Source organism: Jaculus jaculus, chromosome 17, assembly GCF_020740685.1.
Source record: "Jaculus jaculus isolate mJacJac1 chromosome 17, mJacJac1.mat.Y.cur, whole genome shotgun sequence".
In the NCBI taxonomy this organism is placed as follows: Eukaryota; Metazoa; Chordata; class Mammalia; order Rodentia; family Dipodidae; genus Jaculus; species Jaculus jaculus.
This window is the reverse complement of record NC_059118.1, coordinates 11865404-11888617: the sequence shown is the minus strand read 5'-3', so window position 1 is coordinate 11888617 and position 23214 is coordinate 11865404. Positions and strand designations below refer to the sequence as shown.

Here is a 23214-nt window from a genome sequence, read left to right as displayed (position 1 = left end):
AGATAAGAGATTGATGTTTGAGGCCAGCGTGAGATGGAGTAAAACTCAGATATACATATATATATATATATATATATATATATATATACATATATATATATATATCAAAAGAAGTACAAGTCAGAGAAAACTGACTGTTTACCCTGACCCTTTTGAAAGACAAGTCATTGGGGACCTCACCATTAGTGGCAGATATTTTCCCCTTTTTTTGAGGTGAGGCACTGGGGACATTTGATGAACTTTATTTTTTTCTGGTTTTCCAAGGTAGGGTCTCACTCTAGCCCAGGCTGACCTGGAACTCACTATGGAGTCTCAGGGTGGCCTCGGACTCACGGCAATCCTACCTCTGCCTCCCCAGTGCTGGGATTAAAGGCATGTGCCACCACGCCCAGCTCTAACATTACATTTTTTAAAAGTTCAAGCTGGGCGTGGTGGCACATGCCTGTAATCCCAGCACTGGGGAGGCAGAGGTAGGAGGGATCCCCAGGGGCTTGCTGGCTAACTAGCCTAGCAGAACGACTGAGCTTTAGGGTCAGCAAGAGACTCTGTCTCAAACCATGTGTGGTAACGCACACCTTTAATCCCAGCACTTGGGAAGCAGAGGTAGGAGGATCACTATGAGTTCAAGGCCACCCTAAGACTACATAGTGAATTCCAGGTCAGCCTGGGCTAGAGCAAGACCCTACCCTGAAAAAAACAAAAGGAAATAAAAAAGTAATGTTTGAAGTACAGCCTACCCCCGTCCCTCATCTTGTATACTGACAAAATAATACTTTACACGTCTCTGTAAATCATTAAGTCACCAGCCCTGACACAGAATGCTCCTCAGTGGCTCATGCACGTGACCGATAGTGTCTGTGGCCTGGTCAGCACAGGGTATCAGTAGAGCATGTGTGATTTTTTGTTTTGTTTTTTACTATCTCACATTGCTTTCATGATTGATTACTGACTGCTGAACCCTGTATATTTCAGGAAGGAGGCTTACTGGTTTTTACTGCATCTCCCTCTAGTCATTATTTTCAATCATTTCTAGTCACTTAAGAACAGACTGTTGGGTCTTAATTACACTTATGCATCTGCTTTATTCTAGATGGTTCAGAACTTTCAAGATGAGAGTTGTTTTTTATTCTACACAGTAAAAGGTACTTTGTGTGTCTGAAATGTTGCAGTTATTAAAGATGGTGCACCTTGCCTGCTCTCTTTTGTGTGCTTATTGAAAATGATACCTTTGCTGATTTTAGGAAATGAATGGCTATAAACAAAAATTCAGTTCATCAGCCACCATCTTGGTAAAAACTTTGTATGAGACATTGCGCTATTAGTGTTTGATGAATGTGGATGAAACAAGGATCCATAGGGAGTATGGGGAAGGAGAAAGCCAAAGCTGGCTACAGACACAAAATTACCAGTATTTTAAGTGCTGAGAAGGACTGAGAGTGTGTTTAGAGATAGGAGGTGGGATGTGGGGTAGGAAAGCACAGAACCGAGGAGTGGACTTCACTGAGGAGGCCATAGGACTAGGAGTGCTCTTGGCTTCTGTGAAGCACTGCTGCTGCACAGGAGGGTGGCAAGGCTGCTGGTGACAGTCATTAGAGCTTTCTTGAAACACACTGGGAAATCAGTGAAAAGGAACAATGTGGTTAGACTTCTGCTCTGAAGAACTCTGAGGAGACATTTGGGAAGGTGGTGAAGCTGGAGGCAAGAAGACTCTGTCCCGGTGAGGGGTGATGGGATATTAGGACCTACTGGGCTTTATCTGGGGGGAGGTGTAGCTGTGACCGCTTCTGTTTGCTGAGTGACTGACTAGGCAGGTAGTGGGCTCATTAAGGAGGTGAGGCTGGGATTATAAAGCAATAAGAGCTCCATTTCTGGATATGTCTGGTTGAGGTGCGTGTTTGGCGTCCTCCCTGTTGTCAGCAGTGAGTTGTAGAGATCATTCCAGGAGACCTTGTGGAAAGAGGGCCCAGGCCAGGGTCAGGCGTGTTCCGCCAAATTAAAGGGTTAGACAAAACTATATGATGACAAGCCATACATTTATAGACTGTTTTAAGTCAGATAGGTTCCAGTCCAAAACTAGGAAAAAGCCATGTGTCACCCTTCCCTGGTAGTATCTTTTAAAAGGAGTGGCCCCCAGCTATTAGAATTATAATCCTTATAGTTTTTACTTTGTGATGTGTTACAAAGACAGTATGGTACACCATTCATACACTTTCAGAAACATTACTTATTACCTTTCTGTTCAATCTCTTGTTCTCAAAGCTGAACAGTTCTTTGATCCTGTAAAATTCAGCATCCCAAAACAGAAACTTACTGTAATCAAGTACTTGTGCCTTGTGAAAAAACAAAGGACACTTGTAGCATAAGTCTTCACAGGATTTCTCTCCAGCAGTAGCTTATATTTGCCAGGCTGTCCACATGAATGTCTTCTCTGTTTGTCACTGTTCACTGAGGCCATCAGGCAGAAGTGGTGTGTGTGTTTAAAATATTTCAAGTCTTGGGCTAGAAAGGTGGCTCAGTGGTGTAAGACAGTGGCCTGCAGAGCCTAACAGCCCAGCTAGGGGCTCTGGTGCATCCCATTCTCTCTCTCCCCCTCTGCTTACAAATCCGTAAGTGAAAACATTTTTTAAACTCTTTATATTTTCATTTATTTGCTAGGAGAGAGAGAGAATGAAAGGAAATGGGAACTCCAGGTGCATGCGTCCCCTTGCGTACCTGGCTGTAAGTCTTTACAGGAAAGACAGATGTTCACGTTCACATGTGCACCTGAGGGTTGTGTGCACGTCTTTAGTTGTTCTCCTCTGACCTCACCAAGTGCTTCGGCCTTTCCGCGCCAGCTTGCCGTGCTGGTGCCGCTGTTCAGGTAGCGGCTCCCCACCCCCACCCCACCCCCGCCCCGGGCCCCGGCAACAGTAGCAGGAGGACAGGCAGCCGGGCTTCCCAACAGTGTGTGCCTGAAGCTGGCAAAAGGAAGTAGAGCTAAAGAAAATAAACCAGGTTTTTAAACCCTAGAATTAGCTAAAGGTAACTGAATTGGAGCAAGAAGGTATAGATTTCAGTTTTTAATAGTCTTAATTTCCTGAAATTGGTTAAAATTTTTAATTTTCCCCTTTTTTTTCTTTTTCAGCTGAAAATAATGATGGTATCCACATAATTTTGAAGTGATACCTTATGTAGACTGAACTCCGTTCAGTACCAAATAAAGTCACGCTTAAAAGTGTGTGAAGACCGAATCCAAGAAGTCTTGGGATTGGATTTTACTGTATGAAATGTTTCATATTGAAAACACATGACCTTCTCAATGAGCTGTAGGAGAGGCAAGTCTCCTCATTGTCACTGCCACAGCCCAGCATCCTCAAGAGAGTGAGCATGTCGGGCAGCGTGCGCCCAGCTCTGGAGGCTGTGGTGTGGGTGCAGCTGCCCGTGTCTCGTGTCTCTGGCAGAGGCCAGTGGACACAGTTCCCAGAAGCAGTCTCGGCTGGCTTTTTACACTGTATGCGGTTTGAAAATGAATGTAAAAATCGTAACCGTGGGCATTTACCTTTCTGTGCCAGTTTGGCTTTCAGTGCCTGACCCTTCTGCCAACTTGGGAAGGAGATGGGAGTGCTGCTGTTGACCCAGAACGGCGCCTCTGAGGGCAGGAGTGCTGTGCCGACACGGCAGCTGGTGGTCAGGCGAGAGGCTCAGCACCTCAGAAGCAGTCAGGTCTGACTAAGGGGGACGCCGAGGCCAGACAAGGGAAGGTCGGAGCCAAGAAAACTGGCTTGATGCAGACTGCATTATCAGAGTACCTTGTGAGAGGATCAGTGTAAATCCTAATAGGTACAAAGACTTGTGTGTTTTTGCTTTGTCACTGACTCACTGAAAACCTTTTTTGCTTCTGCTTCCATTTTTAGCATTTTAGTTTCTGGTTTTCACCTTTTGAAACCTCCTTACCTTTTAAACTCATGTGATTTTCTTTTCTCATTTTCTTCCTTCTCATCTCCCACACCCTCCTTTCTTAAACACTTTTTTTAAAGTTGAGACAGGGTCTTCTGTCTTGCCCAGACTGGCCTTGGACTCCTGGGTGCAAGTGATTCTCCTTCCTCATCCTCCAAAGTCGCTGTTCTCCAGGCGCACCTCCGTGCTGGCTCTGTTCTCACACGTTTAAAGCCCTTCCCAGACCTTAGAAGTAGGCGATGTAACTAGGGGAGCAAAGTTTTGTTGATAGCTTCTGACTTGGTTGGTGTTAAGGGATCTTTGTTAATGAACAAGATGAAATTACTCGTGGAAACACTAGATGTCATGAACGAGACACTAAAATGTACCATAGAAATTCCTCACATCTCTCCTCATATTGAGCTTCAGTATGATGAAGGATAAACATTCTGGTGATTATCTAGGGCTCTAGCTTTTAAAAACTTACTACATGGTTGCTTTTTCTATGAATTGTGCCTCTGATCAAATCAAATGTGTGCTAGCACACGGTCTCCAAAGGGAATCGATGTCTTGCTTCTCCTCCTCCCCGTTACTCCCCTGCCCTCACCTCCCCGTCACCCCCCCACCACCACCATTACACAGTTCATCTGCAAACATCTTTGATGCCTGTGGCATATGAGGCTGAGTTTTTAAATACTTCTTTTCCATTTTAATCATGGCCTTTCTTCCCATCTGCTCAGCTCCGTTGGCCTTGTACTGTTTGATCCTCGTCCTTGTGTGGTGGAAGTGTAGGACTAGTGTTAAGTTTGAGATCTCTTCCAGAAGACACAACTTCACTGCGTGAAGACTTGGACATTTCACATTTTATTCATAAAGGGGTAAATTATTTGCTACCAAGAAACACTGCCTCAGTATCTTTGGTTTAAGCACCCTCACAGGCCCTGTAGAGTGTTCCTGTTGTCCTCCTTGGCTTTTGTACACACACGTTTTCTGTACCGGACACTCACTCAGGAGAGAAGTGAGCTTATCTGATTGATTGGGATCTCATGATTATGGAACAATAAATGTCACTTCATGCTGTGTGCTATTTTGAACTCCTTAACAAGTTTTAGAAATGGGGCAAAAGATTAGGCTTGAAACTATGCTGAGCATCACTGAACGTTAGTCTCTGTCCTAGCGAAACTGGTTAAATTATGGCACCAGCAAATTTGCTACTTTGGTTGGTTTAATAAGATTTCAGTATAATAAATGTTTTCCAATTGTTTTGTAAACGTGTCGCTCATTTAAAATCTTAGCTCTGTTCCTGTCCTCAAGTCGCAGGGTCATATGGGACTAAGAGCTTCCCTGTGTATGTCCTGAGTATATCTTAATCTACATGTGTAAATGACTTGGCTCCTATGAGCTCCCCCCCCCCTTTTTTTCTTTTCATTTTTGTTTTTGTTTTAGAGAAAGGGTTTGAGAGAAAGAGAGAGAATGGGCATGTCAGGGCCTCTAAACACTGCAAATGGACTCCAGTCACATGTGCCATCTTGTGTATCTGGTTTACGTGGGAGCTGGAGAATTGAACCTGGGTCCTTAGGCTTCGCAGGCAAGCGCCTTAACCACTAAGCCATCTCTCCAGCCCCTTTTCAGTTTATTTGCTTAAAAGCTGGTACAACTAAGGATAGGGACTGTCCCATACTTAGGAAACCAACCTACTTTATGAGAGGTTCTCAGTCTAAATGAAATGTTGGGCCATTGAGCTTAAGTCCCATAGCTGTGATAGGCTGTACTCTAGCTTTTTTTTTTTTTTTTTTTTTTAATTTTTATTATTTATCTGAGAAAGAGAGAGAAGCAGATGGGGAGAATGGGTGCACCAGGGCCTCTAGCCACTGCAAATAGACACCACCTTGTGCATCTGGCTTACATGCATAGGTACTGGGGAATCGAACCCAGATCATTTGGCTTTGCAGGCAAGTGCCTTAACCACTAAACGATCTCTCCAGCCCTGCATTCTAGCTTTAAAAAAAAAAAAAGATAGCTCTAGTCTTTAAGTTTTGTTTTGTTTTGTTTTGTTTTGTTTTTTCAAGGTAGGGTCTCACTTTAGGCCAGGCTGACCTGGAATTCACTATGTAGTCTCAGGGTGGCCTTGAACTCACAGTGATCCTCCTATCTCTGCCTCCCAAGTGCTTGGGATTAAAGGCGTGCGCCACCACACCCGGCTAGTCTTTAAGCTTTTAATAGAAATTCGTGATTACCCAAAGCATGTTTATGTGTACATTGAAATGGCTTCCTGAATTAGTTCCCTCACCCTGGTAAATGTGCACTTAAATAACAGGATATCCGAGGGAGATGGAGCATATCAAAGGCAATAAAAGCGTCACTATGTTCATTAGTACTGTCTCTGATAGCTCTGGTCTGTACCTACCTTCTAGAATGCAGCCAAGACTGTCCATAAACATGATTCTGAAATCATTGGCAAAAACAACAGACTTCTGCAGTGTTACTCTTTGGAGTGCTTAGTAGGAAGGGTCAGCTACCACTACCCCTAAGTTGTCAGTAGAGGTGGTGGTCACTGGGCCACGCGGAGCAAGCAGCAGGCGCAGCAGCAGGCGGCCACGGTGTCCATTACAGGCGGTATTAGGAAGAAGGTGCTGGGGTCCCAGCAATAAACCTCTGACTTAATTCTCCTCAGCGTTGTAATGGTTTATTCGTTCTTATACTATGAGACTAAAATGTGCCAACATTTTGCTGATCTGAGATGTGTCAACTTTTTAAATAGTTCAGGTATAGCCTAACCTCTAAAATTTTAAGATAAATGTGAAAACAAAATCACATCCATTCTACATGCATCCATTCATTTTGATTGTATTATAGGAAATTTAAGCCTTAATTCTATATTTAAAGCTCCCCCAAAATTTGTGAGAAGTGTGGACACAGTTGGCCTTTTTCCTTTGACACAGATGCACCCTACCCTAGCACCTGCCAGAGGTTCTAATCCCCAGTCAGACAATGCAAACTGAGTTGCTTTTGTTTTCATTTTGGTCCCTGGAGATGGATGTGACACGTCGACACAAACGGAGGTGAAGGTCCTGCTCCACCCAGTTCAGAGTCCGCATTTCTTTGGTGTCTTATGAAAGTCTGTTAACATGCCTTTCTCTACATATAAAACGACCAGACATGAGTTTGCAGTTCAGTCACTGTGATCAAGTTGCTACTTAGTTTTCATAGTGGAAAAGTCCTGCTAATCAAAATGGAATCATTGTGAATTAAAGTAGGCCACTGGCTTAAGGATCAGGTAGAAAACCACAGGTCGTTTTGTTGGCTGAGTTTGTGCTAACACTGACGGTCTGAGGAGCACTGAAGCAAGCCGAGGGTGGGGCTTGCGTACCTCAGTAGGCACCCGCCCTGAGAGTCTCCTGGTTTCTCACGTGGTCTCGGCTGCCCTAGACCACGCTTATACCTTAACTGATACAAGGCTTTGAGTCAATTGCATCCCGGCAGAGTACAGAGCAGTTATCACCCACTAGTTACTGCAATCTGTTCCCAAGTCATTACCTGCCAATGTTTTCCCAGTGGAGAGTGAACAGATTCGGGTGACAGTGGAGCAGTCCGGAAGGCAGGACTTCGGGAGGAAGAGCCCTTCTCACCCTGGGCCCCGGCAGCTGCGTCAGAGGATGACGCAGCACCTGCACAGCCGCTGTCCGCCTCCTGCCACTGCTGGTGGCGGGGTCACGGGAGCGAAGTAGGCATGCACTTTGACGTGAGGCAGCTGAGCCTGGGAGAAGGAGGAAACGGGAGTCGTCTTCGCATGGGCATTTTTATGTAAGCTCCTCTTCCCTCCTCCCGACCCCCGCAGAATTCACCATCTATAACCACCATGGGGAGTGAAGGGCCTGCTTGGGGGCAAAAAGGTAAGCTTCCCAGCCTAAAATGATTGAGAAAATAATGAAAGCAAATGATGTACAGAACGAAAGCCATTCTGTTAAGCTCTCAGCTGGAGGTGAGCCAGAACTATGTCCTCCATACTACTGATAGTGACCTTGAGTTGCGGGCTTTAGATGCAGAACTCCCCAGACCCACTCACGTTGAATCTCCAAGTGGGGGGTCTAAGTAGTGAGGTTCTGCAGTGTACTTGGCACCTGTGCGAGCCAAGCAGTTCTGCAGGTGGAGAAGCCCGGGCTGCTTCCTGATGCGGTCTTCACTGCTGGGAAAGCAGGCTGGGGACTGGCGACCTACCCGCATCCGCTTGATGCCCGCACGGGTGACCTGCTGGCAGTCGTACAGCTCGAGGCGCTCCAGGCCCCGGCAGTTCTCCAGGTGCTCCAGGGCCACGTCGGTGACAAGGAGGCAGTTGTCCAGCTCCAACACCCGCAGGCGCTCGTGACCACAGGTGCTATTGCTCAGGTGGAGGATCCCATCATCTGTGATGAGTTCACAGTGCGACAGGCTCTGGGATGGTAAAAAAAGATAGGTTTCAGGACCCTCAATTCTTTCTTTTTGAGGTAGGGTCTCACTCTGGCTCAGGCTGGCCTGGAATTCACTCTGTAGTCTCAGGGTGGCCTCGAGCTCACAGCAATCCTCCTACCTCTGCCTCTCGAGGGCTGGGATTAAAGGTGTGTACCACCAGGCCCGGCCATCATTCTTGACCCACTAGTAAAAGCTGAGGAACTAGCCGGGCGTGGTGGCTCATGCCTTTAACGCCGGCACTCGGGAGGCAGAGGTAGGATCACCATGAGTTCCAGGCCACCTTAAGAATACATAGTGAATTTCAGGTCAGCCTGGGCTAGAGTGAAATCCTAACTCGGAAAAAAAAAAAGTAATTAATTAAAAGCTGTATCCCAAAGTACATGCTGTGGCTCAATATGTCTTCCAAAATCCATGTGCTGGAAACTTAAATCTCCTTATAGAATGCCAACTATCAAAGGGCAAGAAGGCTTCATGCTCACTTCTTTCTCAGCCCCTCCTGCTTGGTCTACCTTCTGCCATGGAAAAATGGGAGGAGGGGTCATCACATTGCCAACCCATCAATCTTGGCCCTCTCAGTATCCAGTGCCACAGGAAACACAAGACACTGCCTCATCTGACAGGGAGGGACAGGTGAGGCCCTGTGGCTTTTTGCCCTGGGTTTGCTACATCTAGGCAGTGGCAGTTAAGCTTCCTGACTAGAAATAAGGAAATAAACATTTGAGAATTTGCCCCCCCCCCGCCCCCAGAGTCAATTCTCCATTCAGTGGAGGCCAGCAAAGTCAATGACTAACGTTCTTAAGATGTGCAGCCATGACTTGTGTACTGGGCATCTTTTATTCATGGTCAATAGACCTTGAACCTTCATCTTACATTACTAGTGTCTTGTAGTAAGTGGTTAAGGCTGCAGAAGATGCAGCTACATGGCTAAGTGACACTAATGCACTTCAAAGTTTCCTCATGGACAGTTTCAGATTGGAGTTGCCCCCAGTGTACATCAAGTGAAATCGTCACATCAACATGAAAGAGGCTAAAGCAAGTGCTCAGAACAACTGGTGAGACTGGCCCCAGGGAAGAGACCACTGAGTAAATAGCTACAGGATTTAAGAGCTTCCTGCGAGGGGCTTGGGAATGGTAGAGGAGAACGTCAACGTCAGAGTGGGTAGATCATCACCAGGCAGCAAGAGGCGGCATCTGACTTGGAGGCAGTGGGAACGAGCAGGAAGGAACTAGATTATAAAACTGTGCAGGCCATATAAATATTCCTTCCTGATTCCAGCACCCCTGGGAATATGACACTATACTAGTTTCTCAAAAAGATAGCAGTATAGAAACCTTTTGTTCTTGCCTTTTTAAGGCACAGTGTCAACCTGGAACTCAGAACATTCTAGCCCAGCCTACAAACTCCCAGCAATCCTACCTCAGCCCCCAAGTGGCAGAATTAAAGGTGAGCACTACCATGCTTATCTTAGGTATTGACTCCTTAAATGTTCAGAAGAATTCCGCAGCAAAACTAATTTGGACCTGAACATTTTTGAGGGAGGGGGTTGAAATTACAAATGATTTTCCTAGGATGATGAATCATGGAGTGACTTAAGTTACTCAAAACGAGTTGTTTGAGCAGTTCACCTGTGTTGTCAGATATGTATATGAAAGTGTCCCTAGTACAGGCTGAGCATCCATACTCTGAAATGTTCCAAAACCCAAACTTAAAAATACTAATATGATGCCCCGAGTATAAAATCCCACACCTGGCCTTGCCGCGAGGCCAGCCCCACTCACAAGCAGACACAACTGTCAAGGTGGATGCCACGCAGAACCTGCACCTCGTGCTTGGATTTGGGTGTCCTAGCCCCAAGACTTTATTATAAAGCACGTGATTCAGGGCCGGAGAGACAGCTTAGCGGTTAAGGTGCTTGCCAGCGAACCCTAAGGACCCACGTTCAACTCTACAGGTCCCAGGTAAGCCAGATGCACAAGGTGGCGCTAACACATGTGTACTAGGTGACACGCTTATTTTTTTAATTTTTTTGTTCATTTTTATTTAGTTGAGAGTGACAGAGAAAGAGGCAGACACAGAGAGAGAATGGGTGTGCCAGGGCTTCCAGCCACGTGCGCCCCCTTGTGCATCTGGCTAACGTGGGTCCTGGGGAATCGAACCTCGAACCGGGGTCCTTAGGCTTCACAGGCAAGTGCTTAACCGGTAGGCCATCTCTCCAGCCTGACACACACTTTTGAAGCCATGGCCAGAGGCCCTGCTGTGCAAGCTTTCTTTTTTCTCTCTCATAAATAAATAAAATTCAGAAAGTTCTAGCCCAAGCATTTTGGATGGGAACTCAATCTGTATTACCTGAGCCTCCTTTCAAAGTCTAGGAAATCTGCTCATAGCTCACTGCATTCCTGATATTGACAATTTGTCTCCGTCAGTCTTGAGAAAAGTCGTTTTAAAAACAGGAAAGCCGGGCGTGGTGATGCACATCTTTAATCCCAGCACTCGGAAGGCAGAGAGGTAGGAGGATTGCTGTGAGTTCAAGGCCACCCTGAGACTCCACAGTGAATTCCAGGTCAGCCTGGGCTAGAGTGAGACCCTACCTCGAAAAACCAAAAATTACTATTTATGAGATGGCAGTTGGGTCAGACAGGAGTGGCCATGTATGCCAGTTGCACAAGGTGGTACATGCATCCGGAGTTTGTTTGCAGTTATCTTCCTCTCTCCAGTAAATGTTTTATTTATTTAAAAGTATGAGAGCCAGGCATGGTAGCACATGCCTTTAGTCCCAGCACACGGGAGGCAGAGGTAGGATAGTTGAGAGTTTGAGGCCACTCTGAGACCATGTAATGAATTCCTGGTCAGCCTGGGCTAGAATGAAATCCTGCCTCCAAAAAAAAGAGAGAGAGAGCGAGCCAGGCATGGTAGTGTGTATGCCTTTAGTCCCAGCACACGAGAGGCAGAGGCAGGAGGATTGCCATGAGTTTGAGGCTACCCTGAGGCTGCATAGTCAATTCCAGGTGGTCAGCCTGGGATAGAGACCTTACCTCAAAAAACCAAAAGAAATAAAATTAAAAATATGTATGAGAGAAAGAATGGGCACGCTAGGGCCACTTTACACTGCAAACAAAGTCCAGACACACGCACTCTTGGAGCATCTGTATTTACGTGGCAGAACAGAATCTGGGTCTTTGGAAGCAAGTCCCACTGAGCAGGTAGTGTGTGTCTGCATACATAACAGGTGTATGCATATAGTATCCTTGTTGGGCTCTTTCTGGCTTACTGAGATTGAAAGCTTAAATCATTTGACCTTTTTTCGTTTTGTTTTGAGGTAGGGTTTCACTTGGCCAGGCTGACCTGGAATTCACTATGGAGTCTCAGGCTGGCCTTAAACTCATGGCAGTCCTCCTACCTCTGCCTCAAAAGCCATGTGCCACCACCATGCCCAGCTTTTGTGGCATTTTTTGTGTGGCAGAGTCTCACTCTAGCCCAGGCTGGCCTTGAACTCACTATGATCCTCTTACCCCATCCTCGGTGCTGAGATTAAAAGGTGAGTCATCACTCTGAGATGGTGTTATTGTAAGCATTGTTAGAAGTCTTGCTCAGCACTGCTTTATGCATCTCCCAAACTGATGCATTGTATTTTTGTTGCTGTTGTTTTGGTTGTTCGAGGTAGGGTCCCACTCCAGCCCAGGCTGACCTGGAATTCACTATGTCATCTAAGGATGGCCTCGAACTCACAGTGTGCTGGGATTAAAGATGTGTGCCACCATGCCTGGCTATGCATTGTGTTTTTATTCACATTCAGTTAGCCTTATTAAAATATCCCTCCTTTGCTGGGCATGGTGGCGTATGCCTTTAATCCCAGCACTTGGGAGGCAGAGGTAGGAGGATTGCCACGAGTTCGAGGCCACCCTGAGTCTACTTACTGAATTCCAGGTCAGCCTGAGCTAAAGTGAGATCCTACCTTGAAAAATCAACAACAACAAAAAATTAGCTAAAATATCCCTCCTTTGACTCGGCTTACATAAAGTGTGTGTAGTTTCCAAGTATTCCCTTTTCTTCAGTTACTATTACCACACCTTCAGCATTTTAAAGTGTCTAACTTCAAGTTTTGTTATGTGAACTCAATTGTGCTTTGGATCTCCAGAACCCTTTGTTTCACCTTTTAAAACTGAAACTGCAGGCTAGAGAGATGGCTTGGTGGTTAAGGAATTTGCCTGCAAAGCCAAAGGATCCCGGTTCGATTCTCCAGGACCTACATAAGCCAGATGCACAAGGGAGCACATGCATCTGGGATTCGTTTGCAGTGATTAGAGACCCTGGCATGCTCATATTCTCTCTCAAATAAATAACATATATGTGGGTCTGTATATATGTGTGTGTATGTATGTGTGTGTGTATATATATATATACATATATATGTGTGTGTGTGTGTGTGTGTGTGTGTGTGTGTGTGTGTGTGTGTGTGTGTATGTATATATACACACACACATACATACACACACACACATCTGAAACTGCCCACTAGATAGTCCTTCATTTTCCTTCCCTCCAGTCCCTGGCAACTACTGCACTACTTTCTATGAACATGACTAGATCCCTCCTAAGGAAAAAAAACATGCACACTGAAGAAGACACTTGTCTTCACTTCAAGAGCAGCGTCTTCAACCCTCACCTGTCTACAGGTACATCTGACTAGTCTGTGCATGTACGTGCCACACTATGTCTGTTGGTGGACATTTGGGTTGTTTCTACATCTTGGTTATTGTGGAATAATGCTATACATATGGATGTGCAGATCTCTTCAAAATCCTGCTTTTAGGGGCCTGGAGAGATGACTCAGTAGTTAAAGACACTTGCTTGCAAAGCCTGATTATTCTGGCTCAGTTCTCCAGTACCCACATAAAACCAGAAGCACAAAGTGGTACATGCACCTGGAGTTCATTTGCAGCACCAAGAAGCCTTGGCACACTGACATCCTGTCTTTCTGCTTGCAAACAGACAATAGTTTTAAAAAGATCCTGCTTTCAAGTGTTTTGCTTATATACTCAGAAGCAGGACCGCTGGGTCATGTAATGCGATTTTGAACTGTTTGAGGATCTACTATACTGTTTTCCGTAGCAGTAGCACCAGTTTGCATTCCTACCAACAGTACAGCACAATTCTAATTTCTCATTCTCTCAACAGTTCTCTGCCCCGCTCCCACCTCTTTGTTCAGGCTAGGGTCTCACTCTAGCCCAGGCTGACCTGGAACTCAGAGGGTCCTCCGACCTTTGCCTCTGCTGCACTTATGCCCGGCCTTCCCCTTTCGCTGGAGCATCCCTTAGCCTCCTTTCCCGTGTTCTCCTGGGCAGCACGTCTCTCTTGCACGGACCGATGATTCTGCCTACCAATACCTCTGCCTCAGGCTATCTGGACTGCTTTTCTCTTCCATGTGTAGCCTCTATCCTTGCCTTTGGTTTCAGAAGTCTGATAACAAATCTTGGTTGCAGTTTTATTTGGGTTTTTCTTTTCTTTTTGTCCCCAAAGCAAGTTTTCACTCTAGCCCAGGGTAGCCTTGAACTCATGGCAATCTTACTGCCTCAGCCTCCCAAGCACTGGGATTAAAGGTGTTCGCATCTACACCTGGCTTTGGGCTTCTCTTGCTTGAGGTATGACTGGCTTCTTGAACTTGCAAGAATGTCTGGCCAATCTTGAGAAATTTCCAGCCTTGTTTCAGCTCTACCTTCCCTTGCCACTCCTGAAATTGTGATCTTATGAATGTCACCGAGTTTCTAAGTCATTCATCTTGTTTCATTTGCTTAGAGTGGGTCATTTCTAGTGTTGTTGAAATCTTCAAGTTCATGAATTCTTTCCTCTGTCCTGTCCATTTTGCTTTAAGGCCATCCATTATGTGTGTTTTACAATTTCCATACTCTTTATTTCTTCAGTGACACTAATTTTCATTGGTGTCATAGCATTTTCATAATTCCTAGCTAAGCATGTTACGACAGCTGCTTTCACATGTTATCTATAATCTCTATCATCTCAGTGTTGACATACTGTTTTCCTCATTCACATGCAGATGTCTCTGTCATATGCAAGATGTTCTCATTATTGAGGTGCTAGGTGCTGTCTTGGTTTAGTAATCACCGTTGGCCCTGTGCCAGCAGTGACAGGCAGTGCCGCCTTATTGCCATAAAGCAGGGGTCAAGTCCCCTGTCCTCAGCATTGGCTGGTGCCCTATGGCACAATGGCCTTAATATTTCTGGGCAGAGGTGGGATAGGGGAATATCTGGCTGTCACTTGGTGAGGTTCTAAGTCTAGATGGTCCCCAGTGACACTGGGTCAGGGGCCAGCAGCTTGGTGACCACAGGACAAAAATGACCGAGCTCCCCTCTAACGCTGTGCTTGCAGGGTGGGGGAGGCACAGTTCCTCGGGTCGTACTGGAACAGAATTGTTGCTGTCTGAGTTTTCTCATCAGCCAGCCTTTTTTTGGTCCCGTGTGGGAAGAGAAGATCTTGGGTGCTTCTGTCCGACTTGGCTCTCTGGGCTGTCAGCTCCTCTAGCCCCGCCTGGCCCGGGTACAGTAGGCAGAAAGAAAACGCTCAGCACCGCGCTCCCGCCCGGGTCCCCAGGGCCCCGCCTGGCTCCGCCACCTTCTCCTGATTTTCCTGATGGTTGAAAAAAGCTCTGTGCTCAAGCGCTCAGCTAAATCAATGGGAAGAAAGAAACATTTGTACTCTAAGGAAGGCTGCTGCACTAAGCTGCTGGGGTCCATTTGGAGCCAGAGGTGACGAGAGCCACGGCCTGAGGACTCAGACAGGCCCCCTTCCCAGGGGCAGAAGCTCTTCCAGCAGGGGCTGCCGGCCCAGCACTGACAGCAGCCGCTGGCCTTGACAGAGCTACCCAGCGTTGTAGGTACATGAGGGCTCTCGGGAGGAGATGCTGGCAGCGACCCTCGCCCCCAAAGCAGCGCTTTACGGCGGCATGACCTGAACCCCCGCAGCAGCAGGCACGGCCCGTCACCCCCTGCACCGGCGCACGCCCTTTCCGGGACTCGGGGGCAAGTTTCAGTCTCTGTTCCTGATCAGGCGGGTATTGGCCTGGACCGGAGCACCAGTCCTGTCTGTGTCCTCAGAGGTTAATTAAACCACACGTCCAGGCATTCCTCCCCTGCTCTCGTTCAAATAGGAGCCTTGGATTTAGGGAAAGAAGTCTTACCTGGTAAAGATGAAATACAGCCCCTAAAACATAGTACACAGATGCAGCTAGAAAAGTCAAAAGGTGAAACATAATGCTAATGCTAACACGAATAGTGTGTCCCAAAGAAAGGAATAAGAAACAGACAATTTAAAACAGCAAAATCAAGCCAGGCATGGTGGCATATGCCTTTAAACCCAGCACTCAGGAGGCAGAGGTAGGAGGATCACTGTGAGTTCAAGGCCACCCTGAGACTACAAACTGAATTCCAGGTCAGCCTGAGCTAAAGTGAGACCCTACCTCGAAAAACAAAAACAAAAAAACCAGCAAAATCCAACTATCAATTTTAAATGACTAGACACTCCCAGTAAAAGATAAGAATTAGGGCTGGAGAGATGGCTTAGTGATTAAGGCACTTGCCTGCAAATCCTAAAGACCTTGAGTTCAATGGTCACTGCAGTACCCACGTAAAGCCAGATGCACAAAGTGGTGCATGTGTCTGGAGTTTGTGCAATTGCTGAAGGCCCTGGCACACCCAATCTGTCTGTCTTCTATTTTTCTCTCTGCTTGCAAATTAAAAAAAAAAAAAAAAAACAGTAGGAGCCAGGTGTGGTGGCGCACGCCTTTAATCCCAGTACTCGGGAGGCAAAGGTAGGAGGATCACCATGAGTTTGAGGCCACCCTGAGACTACATAGTAAATTCCAGGTCAGCCTTGGCTACATGGCTACAGTGAGACTCTACCTCGAAAAACCAAAACCAAGTAAGTAAAGGTAGGCGTTGGAGCTGGGCATATAGCTCAGTGGCAGAGCTGGCCCAGCACACACAAGCCCAAGATTCAGTTTCCAGCACGAGGGTTGAGGGCAAGGGTACAAATTAGCAAAGTGTGGCAGTACATGCCTTCAATCTCAGTACAGAGGCTGAGGGAGAAAAAACAAGTTCCAGGCCAGCCTGGGCTGCACAAGGAAATTCTGACTCAGACCAAGGCCGCTGCAGCTCAGCAGCAGAGCGCTGATGTGGCTTGAGCAAGGCCCGAGGCTTGACCCACAGCACCAGGAAGAAAGAGATCAGACTAGGGAAAAATGAAGACCCAATTATGTTTTTTTTGCTTGTTTGGCGGGAAGGGTGTTTTGCAGCAAGGTCTCATTGTAGCACAGGCTGACCTAGAACTCACTCTGTAGTCCATGCTTGCCTCAAACTCATAGCAATCCTCCTACCTCAGCCTCCACGCACGCCACTGCGCCCAGCTTCCTATGTGTTGTCTCTACGAGCCGGTGTGGGAAAGCATCACAGATAAACTGAAGAAAAGGACACAGGATAAGAGCACACAACATCAAAAGGCTGATGTTAGCAGGAAACATCAGGATGCATGAGAACATTCCATGCAATGCCATGGCCAGTCCATGAAAAGACAGTGACCGCGGGTTTGCGAGCACCTTCCTCCAGTGCGGAAAGGCCAGCGGGCCTAGCCTCAGGCGGCTCGGTGCAGCCCAGCTGCCAGTACACGCGGGGAAGAAGTGTCTGTGGACTTGTGAGAACAGCCTGATGGGTCCTGTGATTCCTAACATCCTGAATAAGCCAAAGGACTTAATTTGGGCCTCTTTCCTGTTCTGCTAGAGAACAGTGGCTCTACGGACAGACATCTACACTTCGAAAGCCCCATGGAGACAGTGCAGAGGAATGGGTCTCGTGCGTCAGCAGGGCCCATGGGGCTGTGCGCCGTGACTCCTTCGGCCTCCTGTCTCACGCTGGCTCCCCAGCTGGGCTCTCACTGCCCAGCAAGACTGCTCTAGTCCTCACGTGCGACGCGCAGAGCCACCTCCCTGCGCTCGCTCCTGCCTGCACGCCTGGCTCTGTGCGCCGAGTCACCAGCTCTGCCCAGGAGAATGTGAGTCTTGTGGAACAGGGAGAGCTGGACAAGTGGCCCACGGAACGCAGGCTGGGTGCAGAGGAGGCATCAAGAGGGTGACAGGGGAGACTAGGGAAGTGGAAGACGCAGCAGTGGAGCGAGAAACAGACAAGTATCCACTCAACATTCCCAAGGGCCGACCCTGGCCTTTGAACAAGTTCCTCGGCTCTCCTCATGTTGTGATGGGGACTGCCAGCTGCAGACGTTCTCATACTGTCAAACATAGTCAGGTTTCCCCTTGGAAGAGCATTCTGGATTTTGTCTGTGTGATCCCAATGCCCGTCCTCTGCTGGGGATCACAGCGTACTGCTCAAACGGGGTGAGGCGTGAGCACACTGGCCGCAGCTCAGTGGAGGAGGGCCTGGGAAACTACCGCCTTACAAACTGGCTGCCAGTCGCCAGGCTCTGTGCTGGTTCTTCCTGCTTACAGATCTTTGTTATTTATCTTTAAACCTTTTTAATATGTTTTGGTTATTTGAGAGAGAGAGAGTGGGTGCACCAGGGCCTCCAGCCACTGCAAACGAACTCCAGACACGTGTGCCCCCTTGTGCATCTGGCTTAGTGGGTCCTGGGGAGTTGAGCTGGGGCTTTGCAGGCATGTGCCTTAACTGCTGAGCCGTCTCTCCAGCCCATTTATTTTATTGTACTTGGTTTTCTGAGGTAGGGTCTCGCTTTCTATGTAGTCTCAGTGGCCTTGAACTCCTGGCAATCCACCTACCTCTGCCTCTCAAGTGCTGGGATTAAAGGTGTGCACCACCACGCCTAGCAGATATTTCTTTAAAAAAAACAAAAACATTATTTTGACATTCAGAACAGTTTCCTCTAATAATTAAGTATTGCCTCCTCTGACCCCAGGAGGCTGGGGAGGACCCCTGTGTGGACAACACCTGCAGGCAGGCCCTGCACCGCTCACTCCCTCCGCCACCACTTTCAAGGCCTGTAGTCTCAGGGTGGCCTTGAACTCCTAACTCTACCTCTCAAGTGCTGGGATTTAAAGTGTGTGCCACCACGCCTAGATTTCTAAATCCAAATTCTGTAGGTAGTGTTACAAAAACAGAGGACTAAGCTGGGTGTGGTGACACACACCTTTAATCCCAGCACTCAGGAGGCAGGAGGAAGATCACCATGAGTTCAAGGCCACCCTGAGACTGCAGAGTGAATTCCAGCTCAGCTTGGGCTAGAGCGAGACCCTACCCTGGGAGAGGGGGAGGATTTCAGTGGCCAGCAACGCCATGGGGAGAATACCATCTCAATGCTTGGGTAGACCCTGCCTGAGGAACAGGGGCGCACAGGGACACCTGCCCTGCATACCCTTGTCCCTACAGCTGAACCAGTATCAAAAGCAAACATGACACAAGGACAGCGTGCCCTTTTGGCTGATTATGACATTTCCACATGCCTTCCCCATGCCTGGCAAGAGGAACATGACAGTGAAGTGGCAAGTTCACATTTGGTGCGGAAGCGGTGGCATCTGGGTACCCCGCCTCCTGTTAGCCCATCACACAGATCTTTGAGCCCAAGGGTGATGGTAGCTTTCCAGTAAGGTGTCCCACATGACTTTGTTGTGTGTGTGTGTGGGTGGGGTGGAGGGTTCCTTCAGTTTTAGAGGTCATTAATGTCACACAGAACTTGACTCACCAGGGCCTGCAGCTTGGGGCAGTGGGTGGAGAGCTGGATGAGAGTGCTATCGGTAATCTGCAGAGAGACGCTGCGTCAGTGGGGCTCCCACACCAGGCTTAGTGCACCCCAGGACTGAGGGCCTGGCCCCGGCTTCTGACCATGGAGTCCAGCTGAGGGCCGCGTCCTCCCCAGGGCTCCCACACCAGGCTGAGTGAACCCAGAGCTCAGGGCCTGACCCCGGCTTCTCCCAAGCATGAGGACCAGAAGGCAAAATGGGAGTTAGGAACCCCAGCTGAGGGCCACATTCCTTTGCTCTTAGATAAACTGTTCTTCAGTTTGGGGTATGGGGGCTCCCCGAAACTCCTCTTTAGAACCACCTATCTCAAGACACGCAAGCTTATTTCTCCTTTGGGTTGCATGACAACAGAAGGAGACCTTTCATGTTTGGGAAAAGATGGTGCGCTCTTGAATTTCTTTGCGCAGCTCTGGCCGCATGCTTACACATCCCACAGCGTGGTCTACTGCAGTCCAAGACCCCACCACATGCTAGGACAGGAATGGGTTGACAGCAGCCTGCCCTGAGGGCCCGCCGGCTCACTCACCAGGACACACTCTTCAAGATCCATCTTCTCCAGGTCATGGCAATTCTGAAAGAGCCCACGAGACACCCGGCTGTGCAGGCCAGAGAGTGGCCCTGGGCTCACCTGTCCCACAGTGCCTACAAGCCATCCCAGACCAACCCTTCGGGGTAGATGTCCTTCCAGGCACAGTCACTCTGGACATGGCAAAAGGCTGCCCCAGGCTGCATCCCCCTCTCAACCTGGAAAGAGAATTGCCCACACTTTTCCACACGACAGGACAGGCTCTAGGAGTGGGCACTCAGCCCCATGGGGGCAGAAGGGCGTAGGCTCCATAGTGACCGGTGGTCAGTAAGAAGAGGCGGAGCATGGATCATTCAGGCAGGGAAAGCTGTGCAGAGGCCAAGCTAGGCTCCATACAGAAAGGTCACCTCCTGTGGGGGCAGCTTCCCCTGACCAAGTAGTGGCAATGAGGCATAGACCCTTTCTAGAATCTTCTATAGGAGCTCCCTACAGTTCTGGCTAGCTGAAAAAAAAATAAAGTGCAAAACATATCCCAAGGATTCTAATTCTACTTGTGCCTGGCTTTTCTGCAAGCTAGTTTTCTGCACTCCCCCAAGTCACCCCACCCATCTTGAATGACGGATGTGAATCACGGTGTGATTTGTTTTAAAAGCTCTATGCCTTACCCGAGCTAAAAGTGTAAAGCCTGCATCTGTCAAATGGGAGCATCGGGCAGCCTCCAAAATTCTGGGGAGGGAGTATGAGGGAGAAAAGAGCACCGCGTAGTTAACAACAGAACATTCTTTCTGACGCACAGTGACACACTCCTTCAGGGACCATCCTTGGGGAGGCGGGCACCACTCTGGATGGATGAATGCACGAAGCTTGGGGTGCACTGTGACTTAAGCCTCACCATGACCCTTATCAGAACTCTCCCTACTGCTGTGTAAAGAGGCTCGAGTATTCACTGACTTCTATACAAAATGGACTTTTGCTAGACAGAATCATCTAGAAATGCGTGGTATTTCTTTATTTACCTACTTATTGTGGGGCGCTGGGGCTGGAGCTGGCCCTCACATGCCAGGTGAGTGCTCTGCTGGCCTCTCATCACCCTCCCCCTCCCGCAAAGCTTAAACTTAAACCGTGAGCTAAAACCGTGAGCTAATTCTCTGAGCTAATTCCCGTGAGGAATGAAAGCTTCACGGCATGTGACATTTTTAAAGTATTTCCCCTGCCTCTTCTATGGGAGTTAAAGTTTCAAAATCAAACTCTATAAATTCAAATTCTCACTTTGCTTGGTATTTATCATTAGACTCAGGACAAACTGATTTTTTTTTTTTCCTGAAACTCAGTTTCTCCTCTTCAAAACACAGGGAATAGTAAATAACAGTGTCTACTCATACACATGTGTTGAGGTGAAATGAGTTAATGCTTATAGCAGCACCCAATAGAGCCAGCCATGTAAGCAGGCTCAAATTTAGCTGCAATTTTGTTGGTTTTGTTTTGAGGTGCACTCTCACTCTGGCCCAGGCTGACCTGGAACTCACTATGTATTCTCAAGTTAGCCTCAAACTCACGGCAATCCTCGTGCCTCTGCCTCCCGAGTGCTGTGAGCCACGGCACCCAGCTAGATGCAGCTAGATGTCTATAGCTGGTAATGATAAAATACTACCTTGAGTCAGAACATCAATTATTAATTAAAGCAAGTTCTTTCTTGTGAACTTTTCCCTTATTCTGTCCATTTAGCGACAGGTTTCGTGGACACCCTGGGGACATCTGGATGCAAAGCTGTCATCCCAATGTTCAAAGTAGTAACGGCATGAGGCAAATTAGGGGGCAAATGAATTAAATCATCAAGAAATAACACATGAGGTTGACTGGTGCTAGACATCCCGTCCCATCCTGCATGGGCTACATGCTGCTCCACCCAACACCCAACAGCTCCCGCCCCATCCCAGCCTCTCAACCTGCCAGCAAGCCTTCCCCTCGGGCGCAAGCTCTCTCCCTTATTCCAGCCTCAGAGCAAAAGGCAGCGCCTACTCACTGCAGTCTCGGGCAGTTCAGACCCAGGGCGGTGAGAGACGCATCCGTGAGGTTGCTGCAGCCCGACAGGCACAGAGCCTGCAGCCGGTGGCAGCCCCTGCATATCTGCACCACGCCGTCGTCGGTGATGCGCTGAGGACAGCAGAGAGGGAGGGACGTCAGGACAGCAGCACTGGCCCAGCTGCGGGGACAGACCCACTGGGCTCGCTTGATGTCACTGATAGGTACTGACACTTTCTCCTAGCACCTTAAAACAGAGGCAAGCCAGCATGGTGGCACTCAGGAAGACTGTGAGCTCCAGGCCGGCTTGTATGACAGTGAAACCTGCTTCAGAAAACCAAAATGTAGCTGGGCGTGGTGGTGCACACCTTTAATCCCAGCACTCGGGAGGCAGAGGTAGGAGGATCGCTGTGAGTTCGAGGCCACCCTGAGACTACAGAGTTAATTCCAGGTCAGCCTGAGCTAGACTGAGACCCTACCTCGAAAAGCCAGATGTAACAAATAATTAGTAAAAAGGGCTGGAGACACAGCTCAGCTGGAAGTGCCTGGGCTCAAACCCACTGCTACAAAAACAAGGCAAAATACAATAAATAAGTGAACAGAAAAGTACAGGGCAGTCTCTGTAGAGCCTTAAGGTAAAACATCAGTAATGGAGAACATAAGTCTAAATTTCTACGCCTACAAAGTCATCAAAAGGGAATTCTTGGGCTGGAGAGATGGCTTAGCGGTTAGGCGCTTGCCTGTGAAGCCTAAGGACCCCGGTTCGAGGCTCGGTTCCCCAGGTCCCACGTTAGCCAGATGCACAAGGGGGCGCACACGTCTGGAGTTTGTTTGCAGTGGCTGGAAGCCCTTGCGCGCCCATTCTCTCTCTCTCCCTCTATCTGTCTTTCTCTCTATGTCTGCCGCTCTCAAATAAATAAATAAAAAATGAACAAAAAAAAAATTTTTAAAAATGGGACTTCTTAACCAAATAGCATAGGAATAATTTAGCTATCTACAGCTTTATACAGTCACCATGCAATCCTGCATATGTATACTTAAATTTCATCAAATGATTCAGAGAACAGCATATTTCATTGGTAATTAACCAATACCTTACAATTCAAAACAAATCTTCACTTAAACACACTAATTCAAGGAGATGCAAACATGCGTGTCTCCACTCCCTTCACTCCACGCTGCTGGCCTACATGCAGAAGGTCCTACTTTTAGGTGTAGGCCCCTGAAGTCAAGATGTGTCCAGAAGACTTTGTCTCTCAATTCAAAGACTCTAAAGACTTGGGATTCATTCAAGGTCTCTCTCTTACCTTCCTCAAACATGGCCCTTGGGGAAGGCAGCAGGCTGTCACACGCAGGCACCCTGCCCGTCTACACCAAGAGCAGTAACACAGAAGGGAGCATACCATGGGCTACAGCTCTGAGGAGCATGCTGCCTGGCCTGTGCTTTCAAAGTGTTTTCCTATCTGTTATTCCATCCACTACGAAATCAAAGGTGTCAACACCCCCAATTAATAATTTTCTTTTTAA

General features: G+C 47.8%; 2 protein-coding genes across 4 annotated transcripts in view; one reads left to right on the top strand and one right to left on the bottom strand.

The window, feature by feature from the left end:
• Positions 1 to 5186, top strand: part of Ubp1 (upstream binding protein 1) — a 66456-nt gene extending 61270 nt beyond the window's left edge. For both annotated transcript variants that reach the window (XM_004662071.2, XM_004662070.2), the window contains 2 exons: positions 1091 to 1142; positions 3125 to 5186. In XM_004662071.2, coding sequence (XP_004662128.1) covers positions 1091 to 1142; positions 3125 to 3162 — 90 coding nt within the window. In that variant the 3' untranslated portion in view covers positions 3163 to 5186. The remainder of the gene's footprint in view (positions 1 to 1090; positions 1143 to 3124) is intronic.
• A 1393-nt stretch (positions 5187 to 6579) lies between these two features.
• Positions 6580 to 23214, bottom strand: part of Fbxl2 (F-box and leucine rich repeat protein 2) — a 64012-nt gene continuing 47377 nt past the window's right edge. For both annotated transcript variants that reach the window (XM_004662072.2, XM_045136806.1), the window contains 6 exons: positions 21689 to 21819; positions 20331 to 20391; positions 19666 to 19710; positions 19082 to 19138; positions 8134 to 8346; positions 6580 to 7672 (listed from right to left, as the gene is read on the bottom strand). In XM_004662072.2, coding sequence (XP_004662129.1) covers positions 7565 to 7672; positions 8134 to 8346; positions 19082 to 19138; positions 19666 to 19710; positions 20331 to 20391; positions 21689 to 21819 — 615 coding nt within the window. In that variant the 3' untranslated portion in view covers positions 6580 to 7564. The remainder of the gene's footprint in view (positions 7673 to 8133; positions 8347 to 19081; positions 19139 to 19665; positions 19711 to 20330; positions 20392 to 21688; positions 21820 to 23214) is intronic.